Source organism: Hetaerina americana, unplaced genomic scaffold (assembly GCF_022747635.1).
Source record: "Hetaerina americana unplaced genomic scaffold, ioHetAmer1.1.p SCAF_4, whole genome shotgun sequence".
NCBI classification, from domain to species: Eukaryota; Metazoa; Arthropoda; class Insecta; order Odonata; family Calopterygidae; genus Hetaerina; species Hetaerina americana.
The window spans coordinates 15287333-15300773 of NW_027286985.1; the positions used below are offsets into that span (position 1 = coordinate 15287333).

Sequence of the window (13441 nt, forward strand, 5' to 3'; positions counted from 1 at the left end):
CACCACTCACGCACGCTCCGTGTTTGCACAACGTGTCAAAACGCTGCGTGGTCTTATCATAAACTTACGTAAGCGAAGGGTTCGTGTGGGTTAGGGGGGAAGGGAGGGAATACCTGCCGTGATTGAACCACGCGTCGACTTCATTTCCGTCCTTTTGAAACAGCGGCAAACTTTCAATCTGGGCATGTTAGATGTCGCCGATGACGCTTGCGTGTATCACCGCTTCTCTTTAATCTGTTGCGTAAACGTACCACATCTGAGATAAAACATCAAGGAGCTGCAGATTTATTTCACCGTCACACACGTAGCTACCTTATATCTTTTTTGCTTGCCGTCATTCAACATGTGAAATCAACGGATAGAAAAAAAACTACCGATAATAAATAAAATTTTTCGAAAATATCAAAGAAAAACCTGAACATCCGGATTTATTAAAACGGACGTAAATAAAGCGTCGTCCACAGAAAAATAATTGACTGACAACAGTCGCGAAAGAGAGCACGATATGAGTTCCCAACTAAAAGTGAAATTATCTCTAATAGTCTATGAAAATACAGAGAACGAACTTGTGCAGCTGGTTATTGTTTCGTTCATATAAAGGTTGTTAAATCATTTCATATTATACGAACCTAGATTATGCACTTGTAGCATGAATCAGCAATTTTACACAAATGAGCTGAAAAAAACGTCTTTTGAAGGAACGACATGGAACACACCAGGCGATAAATGTTATTCTCCACGTTCGCCAACTCATTTCAATTATCTTACATCACCAACAGCAAGAATGTTCACCACGAGTACGAATACTAGTATACCCCGAAAAAGAAAGGTACGCCGATTAAAAAATAGCTGGAAACATTAGCTCTGAAAGGACCGAGGAGAGGATGATAACGACAAGGAAGTAATTCTTTGAGTTCAGAATGCGAAATCATAGTTTTACAGAGACAGTTTTTCATGACTTTAATAAAATTTACACCATATGGCATTCTATTTAGTATAACTCATTTGAATTTCGAATTATAGCGTATAGCGTAGCAGTTAACATAACTATATATATATATATATAGGATATATATATATATATAGATATATATATATATATATATATATATATATATATATATATATATATATATATATATATAGATATATATATATATATATATATATATATATATATATATATATATATATAGATATATATATATATATATATATATATATATATATATATATATAGATATATATATATATATATATATATATAAACCGAGTACTAAGCCAAGTACTAGCCCAGTACTAAGCCCTATGCGGCGTGTGAAATTAGGGGGGCCAGTTCCTTTCCTTGTGCCGGTTATGGTTTCCTAGGAAGATCTGGTACCCGAAAAATCACATAGCTTGGGTTGAGCTGCAGGTGCCTAGAGTGCCTTGCCCGGAAATCAAACCCGGGTCCCTTCGGTGTCAGTAGTCCAACGCTCCACCCCAGGACAACTACCACCCACATATATATATATATTTTTTTTTTATACAACCCACATTTATATATATATATATATATATATATATATATATATATATATATATATATATATATATATATATATATATGCTTTCATAGACGTAACACGGAAGTGCCGAATAGTACAATACACAGTAACACATAATATAGAAACACAAAAAAAGAGAACACTCACACGTATTTTCTTGATATTTCGACGGAAACAATCCGTCTTTCTCTGAAGATATAGAAGTAATGACTTCTATATCTTCTATATAGGAAGACGGATTGTTTCCGTCGAAATATCAAGAAAATACGTGTGAGTGTTCTCTTTTTTTGTGTTACTGTGTATTGTACTATATATATATATATATATATATATATATATATATATATATATATATATATATATATATATATATATATATATATATATATAGTTTTTCAAGCAATAAGTGATGTAAATTCCTGATAATTCAATCAGATTCCCAGCTCTACGTAGTTTTTTTTTCTATTTCAGCATATTTTTACACAGAAAAATAATTCCTTTAAACCATTACATACAAACAGAGTAACAAATACCGCTGCCGCTAATTCAATTATTTACAGATGCATAGAGAGAGAGAAAAAAAAGTTCAACTTAGCAAAACTCAAACGCGTATTTAAGTACGCAACTTTAGCCCGCAAATGTTGTGCTACGCTTGAGACCCTTTAACACGGAGTCCTGGTAGAGATTTGTTCATAAAAAGGGAAGCGTCGCTCAGCACGATGAATGCGAAAGTTTACAGAAGAAATGAATCTCGAGAGAAACTTAATTTTACACTTCGTAGTCTCCCCAACTCCTGGGGGTGTGGGTTTGGGGGTGGTGGGGGATGACGCCGCGGGGGAAAATGCGGGAGGGGGGCGAGGGGCGATCCACCGACTCAACGATGTCTTCATAAAACGCGAGCGGTGTGAAGAAGCGCCGACGACGATGGCCGCGGGTCCGTGGAAATAAAGTTGAGAGAACACTGGGGGAGTGGAGCTGGGAGGTGTTACGAAAAAATCTCAAGTGCGATGAGAATCGGGGGTGCGCGGGAAATGGGAGCGAGTATAAATGGAACGATGGGTGAAAGCCTGCCCGTGAAGAGTTAGTAGGTCCACGGCACCGCGGCGCCACTCGGCTATGCTGAAAATGTGATAAAAATGCAGAAGAGGAGAAGAAGTGAACAAGCTAACAATGTTATGAATAAGACATAAGCGAGGAGAATGTTAAAAAAAAGCTAACAGCGTTAGAGAGAGCAGGAAATGGGAGAAGAGGAAATCGATGAAAAGGCAAAGGAGATCATTTCGCAATGTAAGGACTACTGCTCAGCAATAAAAAATACATGACTTCAAAGCAAATGCGCACGTTCATTACTGCCGCCCTCCTAACTCAAAAGAAAGTTGTGAAAGGCAAGGAAGTCATTCGATACGAATATTTTTTTCCGATATGGCATGATTTCCAATCACTTCGTTTCCTTCCAAAGTCTTTATTACGTTTGGTAATGCATCACGCGAAGTGAAGAACGGTTCACTCTACTGTGCTGATGGAAACTGTATTCGGTGCCTTTCGATTAGTAGCAAAACGAAAGATCTCAACCAGTTTTAGTGGTGGATTGATCACGCCTTATGGAAAATATGCAGGACATTTCAACTTCCTTGTGCAAGTAAATTACAGCAAACATGCAAGCGTAAGCTATGATTTTTACAGTATGAAAATCTACTAAAAGCTACCGTAAAAACTAACAATTCAAACATAGTGATAAAATTACTAAGACTAAAATATATATTTGAATAACAACATGTGGCCCATGGAAACAACTCTGTGGATTCTTTACTAAAAAATAGCTTTTCATTAATACTGGTGCCATTTTTTGACGCTCATTAAAAATAGTAGCTAGTGTCAGCTAATAGTACTATTAAATACAATAAGCGGTAGAATAAACCTGTTTGCACAAAAATATTGTGCAAACATATTCGAAACGAGGCTTCATAAGAACTGTCAATGGAGTGTACATAATTTATATACCGAACTTATAAAAGCAAATGTTCATTAAAAAATGTACAGGGTCATTTCCATAATCATGCTCACTGCATTTCTCAAAAGAATTCTTTCAAAATATTGCATTCAAAGACAAAAACAATTATAACACGAAGACATAAAACATACGTCATACAATCGAACATACATTGAAACAGAAAAACACTACAACTAAAAGGCGATCCAATAATAAGGTGAACAGGAAGAGCTTTCATACAAACTCTGGAATAGACTACTGGGCTTCTATTATTGAAGTTTTCGAGCCACGGGTTTCGAGAAACATATACAACTTTCAAGTAGAATGTCAGCAAGAACACGACATCATTTCAATCGATACCTGTGGGTCTAATGGTTCCTTAACAGAATCCCAGAAGAAAACGACACAGCACAGACAAAGGGACACACTTGACACTCTATAAGAGGGATGTGTGGTCAGGATATGTCGTACTCACCGCCAGGCGGGGTGGGCATCGAACCCCCCTTGGAGTGTGGCCTTGGCGTGGGGCCCCCGGGGGCAGACTTCCCCACGAGCGATGGCTGCGCCTTACCGGGCCCGCCCCCGAACTCCCCGTCCTCGTCGTCGGGTCTTAGAGGCGGCGGCGAGAAGGGGCTCGACTCCCGGAAGAGGTCCTCATCGTCGGTGCCCCCGTAGGAGTCGTATTCCTCGTTGACCCTCGAAGGGTCCTCGTCCTCCTCGTCGTCCTCGTCTCCGTGACCCCAGTCACCGTCCTCTGACTTCTCCTCGTAACGCTCCTTGAGCACCTTGCGGGGCACTGAAAGGACACCGAAACCGAGGTCAGAATATCGGCATCGAGGCGACGTCTAAATTAAAACTCAAATGTTACCTATGCTGGAATTACATATGGATGAAACCAAAGCCCTCGTCACCAATGGCCTGCAAGAAGTGTGCACCGGTGTGAAAACGGCGTCCTCAGCCCCTCATGCCCCATTATTTATTTTACCAGCCATTTAAATGCACATTATTTTTTAAGTTTTACACCTGAAATGAATTTAAATATAATCGTATTGGCAATGGGTCTTGGTAGATCAGAGGGCAAAGCCCTGGGTTTGCCTTCGGCTGATGCCTCTGGCCGTCTCGGGTTCACCCAACCTGTATGCTTTTGTTGGACCCTCATGGGAAACCATAAGCAGCACAGGCCCTGAAAGGTAGAGTGCAAGCCGTGGTGGGTAGCGGTTCCTTCCCTGTGTCAAAGGGAAAGAAACTGCCCCTCCTCTCCAGATGAGTAAATTTCACCTCCGGTTGGGTGGGCTTTGCGCGAGGTCGGCACTACTCTTATCTTTGAAACCAAATTTTGTGTATATTACTTTGGTTTAATAGCATTATACATTATTATTTTACGAAGTGCCACAGTACAAATCAATGTAAGTAAGTAGATAACAGTTAGAATTCGATTATAATTGGAATTTTTCGGCACATTAATTACGTTCTACTGTTGTTTTATGCAGTTTTTGACGGAAGTCATATATATTTGACGTTTTCCTGTTTATTTAGAGGCATAAGAAATCTGGCTTCCTCCTAACTAGTACTCGTACATAGCTCCTGCTGGTATTTCGGGTAAGTGCTCAATTAATTGTTCCTAAAATAAACTCATCAATTCAGGAACTTCTTGTAATTAAACAGAAAGAGAAGCTCAGAAAAAGATAAATGAGTATCCCTTAAAAGGTTCTTCTGGCACTTTTCCATTGAAAACAACTTAATCTTCATCGGATCCTTTCGGCTTCCTTAATATAAGCAAAAAAATTAAAAAGAACATCTCTTTTCTTTTGCATCGAACGCTTCCTTTCAAAATGTTCCATCTTTTCGCTGAACTAATTTGACTTCAGGTCATTCATAAGCATACAAGATCCGATTTTGATTTAATAAAGAGTTGACAACAATATAGGCTGCTGGGATGTTTAGCGGTGTGGCGGGTTAGGATTTCAGCAGTTTCGCTATTAGTATAGAAAACCTACTCTAACCGAAGTATTTTTGATAAAGGATAAACGGTTTAGTTTCGTATTTTTTTATCCTATCATGTCTAACTAATTTCTCAGGAAAGAAATGAGAAAATGAAAAACATGAACCAATAATCGGTTGGAGGTCAATAAAATATTTAGTCTGTAAGCATAATATATAACATTGACTGACAAAATACTATACGGTAAAAGTGACGAAAGTATTTTTGGAGTTACGTTTTTCATATTCGGAGATTTGAATTTGTTAAGTTATACTTGATACTATCTTGCAACAAAAGAAAGAAATGGGTATAAATTACTGAGGCACTAAAATAGCTGCCATATTACCGACGGGGAAATATATTCTTCCATAGAGGGAAACTACAGGTTGAACGATATTCCCTCACAATATTGCTCATTTAACAAAAAATTAAAACACATTGTTCTTTCTTTGTCCATGATATTTGAACAACAACGTTATTAAATTCTTCCAAACCCTTAATTTTAAATACCTACACATGTTTTAATATAGCTTTCTCCGATTTAATTTTCTAGATAGGAAAAAATGTTATGTTCCTCCGTTTAGGTCACAACAAAAAACGGACTTCCGTACTTCCATAACTGCTTCACTTCCCTTCATGCTTACAATTTACTCCATCCTTCAAAATGAAGGAATACTGAAGGCGAAGACTGCCGAGACCGTTTGTGCCATTCATGACAAGTGCTTAACTAAAACAAGCATTGCACTAGGGGGGAGGTAGAAGTTGGATGGAAAGTTACTACCGGAACTAAAGCACTTCTTAAGTGAACATCACACTAGGACCTCAAATTGACGGTCTAATGAGATGGAGCACAGGAAAAGAAGTACCCTCCACGAAATATCTTACAAAAATCACCAGAAAAAGTGTGTTAAACCAGTTAGAACATGAAAAATTTCAAGTTATTACATTATTGGTCCATTTTAATACAAATGTAATACAATCTTTCGAAGTTACAAGGTGTCTTGAGGAATGAATGCAACAATATGGTTGAAGAAAATACTACTCCAATAAGATTAAGGTCCCGGGCGTAAGAAAATGAAGACCCTTCGGTGATTCAAAGAGGTTCTCCCTTCGTCCAAGAGAAAAGGGAATCACTACCGTCTTTTACCGTTAGAACGTGTTACGTGAAGAAAAGGCGAAACTTTCACAAGAGAATACCATCCCTGAGAATACCATCCCCATTCTAAGCTGATTGTTATGGAACTATCACTGTGTCGAGTTTTAGCCAATTTCCTGAACAAGAGAGCGGATCATCATTTCGCCCATTGCAATACTATCTCAATACATAATATTAAATGCCACCTTTTCGCTAATACCCCGTTACCTCCAACACCTCCCACTGAATTTAAAGGAGACACCGTTTTATCGGAAACACCGATTCAATCGTAAAACAACGATTTATTGTCAAAGAATTGCGGTAAATGCCGCAACTGTTTACAGTTATTATAAAATTTTCATCGACAATAATTGAGATAAGCACACAAATGTGATGATTTAAATATTGCAAAATTATCTCGTTCCATAGGGTTATAGAAATTTTATTATATATGTATATAGATATGTGTATATATATATAGATGTATATTTACATTTATATATGTATATATATGTAATAAAATATATAGCGCGTAAGTAGTTAGAGTATCTGCCCGGCAAGTCAAAAGATCCATGGTTCAAGTTCCGGCGAAGGAATTTTTTTCTACACTGGTGATCTGCTCGATTCAACCTTCCTCACCATTCCTGTGTTTGTCCTTTATGTGATCATATCCCTTTTCCTTATACCTATATCCATGCGAATATATATACGTAAATATATGTATACATATAGTATATATACGTAATATATGTATATATATATAATATATACGTAAATATATGTATATATATACGTAAATATATGTATATATATATATATACATATACATATATAACCATAAACATAATAATCAACCCGAAGGTCGGTATGTTGGGTGATTGTAGAGTTCACCCAGTATTAAGCCGACGACGGTGTGTGAAATTCACACATCAGGGTAGGGGAGCCAGTTCCTTTCCCTGTGCCGGTTATGGTTTCCCGGGAAGACCTGGTACCCGAAAAATCACATAGATTGGGTGGAGCTGCAGGTGCCCTGAGTGCCTTGCCCGGGAATCGAACCCGGGTCCCTACGGTCCCGGTCCAACCCTCTACCCCCTGGACTACCGCGACCCGCATGTACATACATATATATATATATATATATATATATTATTATTAGTATTATTATTATTATGATTAGGCGATCTTTTGGTTACGGTAGGTTTTGGATGGACACAAATACCAAATAAGTAAATATTTTATTATCCTAACAAAGCACAACACAATATTCTGCTCTACATAGATCCCTTTTCTTCTCAGTGTACTTCCTTCCTCATTCATCCCGTATAGCATCCCTATCCTACACCTGTCCTTTCCTCGCTAACCTAACATTCTCCCCTTTACCTTAGTCTTCAACGTCCCACTGCCGATTATTATGCCCTTCATCCATTTTCCCTGCATCTTTATGATTTATTCCGACAATCCCCTCTCCTGTCCCTCTTCTTCATTTGTTTTTTTTTGTATCCACTTCACCTACTCAATTCTTCTCCACACCCACATTTCAAAAGCCCCAAATCGACGTCTATCCTCTTGCTTCAGTGACCATGTTTCTGCGCCGTACACAACTACGCTCTGTATCAAAGTTTTGACGAGCTTTTTCTTAACATCCTTACACAAAGTCCCTGTCAACAACTTTCTCCTCCTTGTGAAAGTCTCCCTGCGTAAGAATTCTTCTCCTTAGGTCACTACTACTAAGACCATTTTGGTCGAAAACACTTCGTAAATAGATACGGAAATTCTTCCAGCTCCTCTAGTTGTTGTCCTCCTATTTTAATATTAACCATAGCCTTTCTCTCACTAAAAAATCGCGTAACCTTTGTTCTAGTTATATTGATTCTCATCCCATATCTATCGCACTGAATTTACAATTCACTCAGTAATACTTACAATCCCTTGCCTGATGCACCAACTAGAGCTTAGTCATCAGCAAATCCAACTGATTTTACACATTCTCCACCAACTTTCACTCCTATCTCCAGTTCTTCTCTTCTCATGCCTCTTGATTAATTTCCCCCGCATATACGTTGAATAGTTAATAATGGACAACCCTGTCTCATTATTCTTCCTAACAGTGCCCAAGCGGACTCTCCATTCCCCACTCGTTCCTGAGAAGTCTGAGGCAGACACAGGTTGCGGATTAGCCTCATATCCTTCTAATCTATTCCTATTTTCTGCAATATACTCATTAGTTTTCCCAGTTCACTTTAACAAGCCCTTTATCACGCCTTTCCAAAATCTAAGAAACAGGGAAATACGTTATGATTGTATTCTGTATTCCTCTCGATTAGTGGTCTCATTACAGTATTGGCATCGCGCATGCCTCTCCCTTTCCTTAAAGCATTATGATCAACCCCTAAGTAATCATTTTCCCTACTCCCTATCCTTTTGTTGAGGATCCTGAGGACAACTTTAGCTGCGAGGGGTATCAAATTTATTGTTCTGTAGTCCTCACATGATGTAGCCGCTACCTTTTTCGGAACAGGAACTAACACTGATCTCACAAAGCCTTCTGGCCAGATTTCTTCCTCATAGAGACTAAAATCAGTCCATATAGACTCTTCCTCCCAAATTTTCCTAAAACGTTTAGTAGTTCCGCAAGATTGTTTTCTATATCATCGGCCTTATTTAATTTCATCACTTTTAAAGCCTTTCTATCTCATCGTCGAGTACGCCTGGACCTAAGCTATCTTCCTCTACGTCATGTTCCTTTTCTATGTCTAACCTTGTTGGCCTAAGTTCTTTACCATAGAGTTCTTCTATATATTCCTTCCGTATCTCTCGGATCTTTCCTATGTCAACTATTATCTTACCTGACTTTTCTCCAACTGTTAGCACAGATTTTCCCTTCTTACTTCCCGATAGTGATTTAACCGTGCTGTATAGCGCCTCAATTTCACCTTTCCTTTGTACACTTTCCATGTCTTTGCACTGCGTCTTCCGCCATGCTTCTTCTGATTTATTTGGTGCCCACCTCAATTTATTATTTAACTCTTTGTACTTCCTTTTGCCTAACTCTGTGTTTAAATTCTTCCATTTTCTTCCGTCATCTATCTTCTTAATCATCATACATGTGATTCATTTATCCAATATATCCTTACCCTTGGTCATTAACAGTTCCTATAAGTTCTTTAGCGGCTTTCGACATACATTTTGTTGATATATTTCCATTTTTCCTCGTTAGCTTGGCCCTTTTCCTTCATTCGTTATTTTCTCTACAGCCTGCTGATATTTCTTCCTTGTTGATCATTTCATGCTCCTACATTTCATGCTCCTACATTCCATTTCCTAACCAGTCACCCCTACCATATCTTTTGGAAACGGACGCTTCCCTTTCTAAAAACTTGATTGTGATCCGAGTCCGAAAACGCTCCCGGACAGCTGTGCGAATCGATCATATGGTTCCTTAATCTTCGCCTAACCATAATATCATCTAACTGAGTCCACGAGGTTAAAGCCAACTTTTAAACACTTAGGCTGTTTATACCTTGACAAATTCCAAATAAACAGCGGGAGATGCCGCCACAGTAACTTTTAACGGAGCCATCCGCTAATGTGCATTTCAATGGAACAATTTAAGAGTCATAGGACTTAATTAAATGCAAAAATTTCAGAGCCAGAAAATCATTCACCTTGACTGGGATTCGAATCCAGATTTTCTCAATATCCGGGCTATCGACGCGTCCTCTTCAACTCTAGCCTAAGTGTTTAAAAGTCGGCTTTAACCTTGTGGACTGTGGTGCGTCGCGCACGACTACGAATGCCTGTGACATTTTATGTACGGTATTTCGTCACAACATCTTGTCCCTGTAAAAGCCCCAAAATTTCTGAGTTCAGGAGGACGCCTCGATAGTAGGACGTGCCTGTGTTCACCGAGTGTCTAAAATTCGCCGGCGTCCGTGGCTTCGGCCGCCGAGAGTTGGAGAGCGGCACTACCGGACTCTCTCGGAAATGGAGGTTCCGATCGTGTTTTGTTTCGAGCGGCGGTTGACTGCCAAGTTCATCAAGAAGCGTGCGGTTTGACTCTCGACTTCTTCTTCCGGGAAGGCCGTGCTTTCGCTTTGTTTACTGGATCAACCTTGACTCCTGGTGTAGAGCTTAGGCTCCTTTTTATTGGCTACCGCCGGGTGTGTGTAGTGGGGAGGGATTACACACGGGTGTTTTTTTTCTTTCTTGGAGTGCTTTCGGTGCGCTCTCCCTTTTTTTTCACGCTGGCATGCTCAATTTGATTTGTTTCAAAATGGCCGTACGCGCGTGAACACGCTCGCCTTGCAAGTTGACGAGAAGGCGAAGCCCCCTACTCCGTTGGAGGTCACCTCTTTACACTAGAGTCGCTGGGCCTCACACCCAAAGAGATTGTGGCGATCCAATTTGGATATAACCACCATTTGGTATTCCTGAAGTTGGCAACTGAAGCTACTGTGAAGAGGATTCTAGATAATATCCCACGAAAACCACTGTTTCCATCCCTAAATGATCCGAGGACGACGATTACCATTGACGAGACCTCCGGTAGCCCCTGTAACGTCAGGGTTCTTTGTCTCCCCTTGGAGACCCTATTGGAAGATATAACAGGTGGACTTTAACGTTTTGGAAAAATCCATCGCTCGTGGGAGAACAGGAGGGAGGGGGACAAAATGGCGCGCGTGCTGACAGGGACGAGACTGGTGAGGATGACGGTCGAAAGGAATATCCCATCGTACCTCCACATCGGCGACAACCGGGCCATCATCATCTACGAGGGTCAACGCCGCACCTGTGGCCGTTGCAACCAAGAAGGCCACGAGCGCAAGACCTGTCCTCGGAACCAGGGAGGGCAAAGCTATGCGGAGGCAATGTTTTTGGCCTCCAACCCGAACACCGCTGAGAGGTGGATGAGCCCAGATGGCTGTGGAGGAGAGGGCGCGGTCGCTGATACTAATCGAGGGTGCGCCTCTAGCTGTTCCCGCCGAACCCCCGCATCCCCCTGCACTTGGAGGGAAATTTCAGAGGGAGCGAAAGTCGTCAACGGAAGAAAGGGATCCGAAGAAAAAAATGACGGACGACACTGCACTGCTGAGTTAGAACATCGATCAAGCTGCGGTCCCAACCAGCTCGGATATACTCTCACGACTATCTCCGTGACCCCGTCAAAAGAGGACGTATCATCCTGCGTCCTTCATTTCTCAGGCCACGCCACCGACGCGCTCTCACCGCAATCCTTGTATCACGAGCTTCCAACTCCTCGAGAATCACGGGTGACAGCGGGGGAGGAGTGCATCCAATTGCGATTGTCCCCCTTCCTCAACGGCGGACCCCTCGATTCCGTTATCACGGAAACTCAAGAAAGTATCAACGGCCGCGGAAGTTGACACATGGATGAGTAAACCTCTGTCGACGTCAACAATCCCAGATATGCCATCGTCCTTCTCCTTTGAGGGGACAGCCAATATGTCGACGATCTTCCCAGGGCTCCTCTAGAGGCGGATCAATTCGAACGATCTCGTCTGATTGCTCCCGACGGGATCCCTTCGGCAGATGACCTCCAGTCCGCCACCCCGGCCCCCCCTGAGGCCACCTCCTGGGCTAGGACGGTCCTCAGCTGTGCTCGCTCGAAGAAGGTCCCCCGTGGAACGCTGCCGAGTAACCCGCTCTTCTTAGAGACCACGGCTGGGTCTTCCTCTTCGGACGAGGCCGAGTTGGAGGTATGCGGTGACAACTCGAGACCTCGATCGTCGATCCGTCGGACGAAGCGTCCCGGGAAGCGGCGAAGCACTCGTCGCCCGGGTTCGAGCCGCGACCGAAACGACGTAACCCACGACCAGGACTCTGGTAAATGATCCACCAATCAATATTATTTCGCTTAATATTGCTGGTGTTTATAGCGCTTTAAAAATTGCAGTCCTCCAACGTTTTCTCCGCGATCTTAGGGCTGATGTAATCCTTCTTCAAGAGGTAAAGGAGGACATAGTCTGGGATGCAAACATCTTTCAGCCTATCGGCAATTTCGCCGAAAGTCATTCTGGCACTACCACCCTAGTCCGGAATGGCATTCCGTTTTCTCATGCTCGCCGCCACCCCTCGGGCCGAATAACGTCCGCTAGCGTGAATGGTATCCATATCACAAACCTTTACGCTCCCTCCGGTGAGCGCACGAGGGCAGAGCGCGAAACATATTTTAATGAACTTCTCCTCCCCTACCTGTATTCCTTCTCGGGGAAGGCCATATTGGGCGAAGATTTTAACTCCATTTACCGCCGAGAGGATAGTGCCTCGAACAGGGATAGTTTAACATACTATCCAAGCCGGGCACTCTCACTGATGCTCGACTTCATCGGAGCGATTGACGCAGTGCGCTCTTATTGCGCCGATCCCGCCCCCTTCACGCGATCAGGGCCTAACTCTCGGACGCAGATTGACAACCTCTTTGTCTCGGCATCCGTAAAGAATGATGTCCAGACAGTGGACACCCTCCTGGTGTTCCTCTCTGATCACTGTGCAGTGATAATGAGAGTTATATACCCGGACACAACCCCGGGTGCGCACGTCCACCGCTGCGGCTCCGTGTGGCGCATGGACTTCCGGGTGTTGGAGGACGCGACTCGTCGCGATTCTATCCGCACCCGGGTGTGTGAACTGATCGTGGTACTCCGTCCCGGTGCAGACCTCGCTGTATGGTGGGACGAGGTTTTCAAACCCCGCATTGTCATCCGCATCAAAAGGCAAACTTTTGAGTGACGTAGGGAAAAGATTACACCATCTCCTTCTACCGCCGA

General features: G+C 41.9%; 1 protein-coding gene across 1 annotated transcript in view; it reads right to left on the bottom strand.

Annotated features, from left to right (window-relative positions):
• LOC139692080 (protein eva-1-like) overlaps positions 1-13441 on the bottom strand; it is a 192004-nt gene that overhangs the window by 39901 nt on the left and 138662 nt on the right. Inside the window, exon 6 of the mRNA XM_071590112.1 lies at positions 4013-4333. Coding sequence (XP_071446213.1) covers positions 4013-4333 — 321 coding nt within the window. The remainder of the gene's footprint in view (positions 1-4012; positions 4334-13441) is intronic.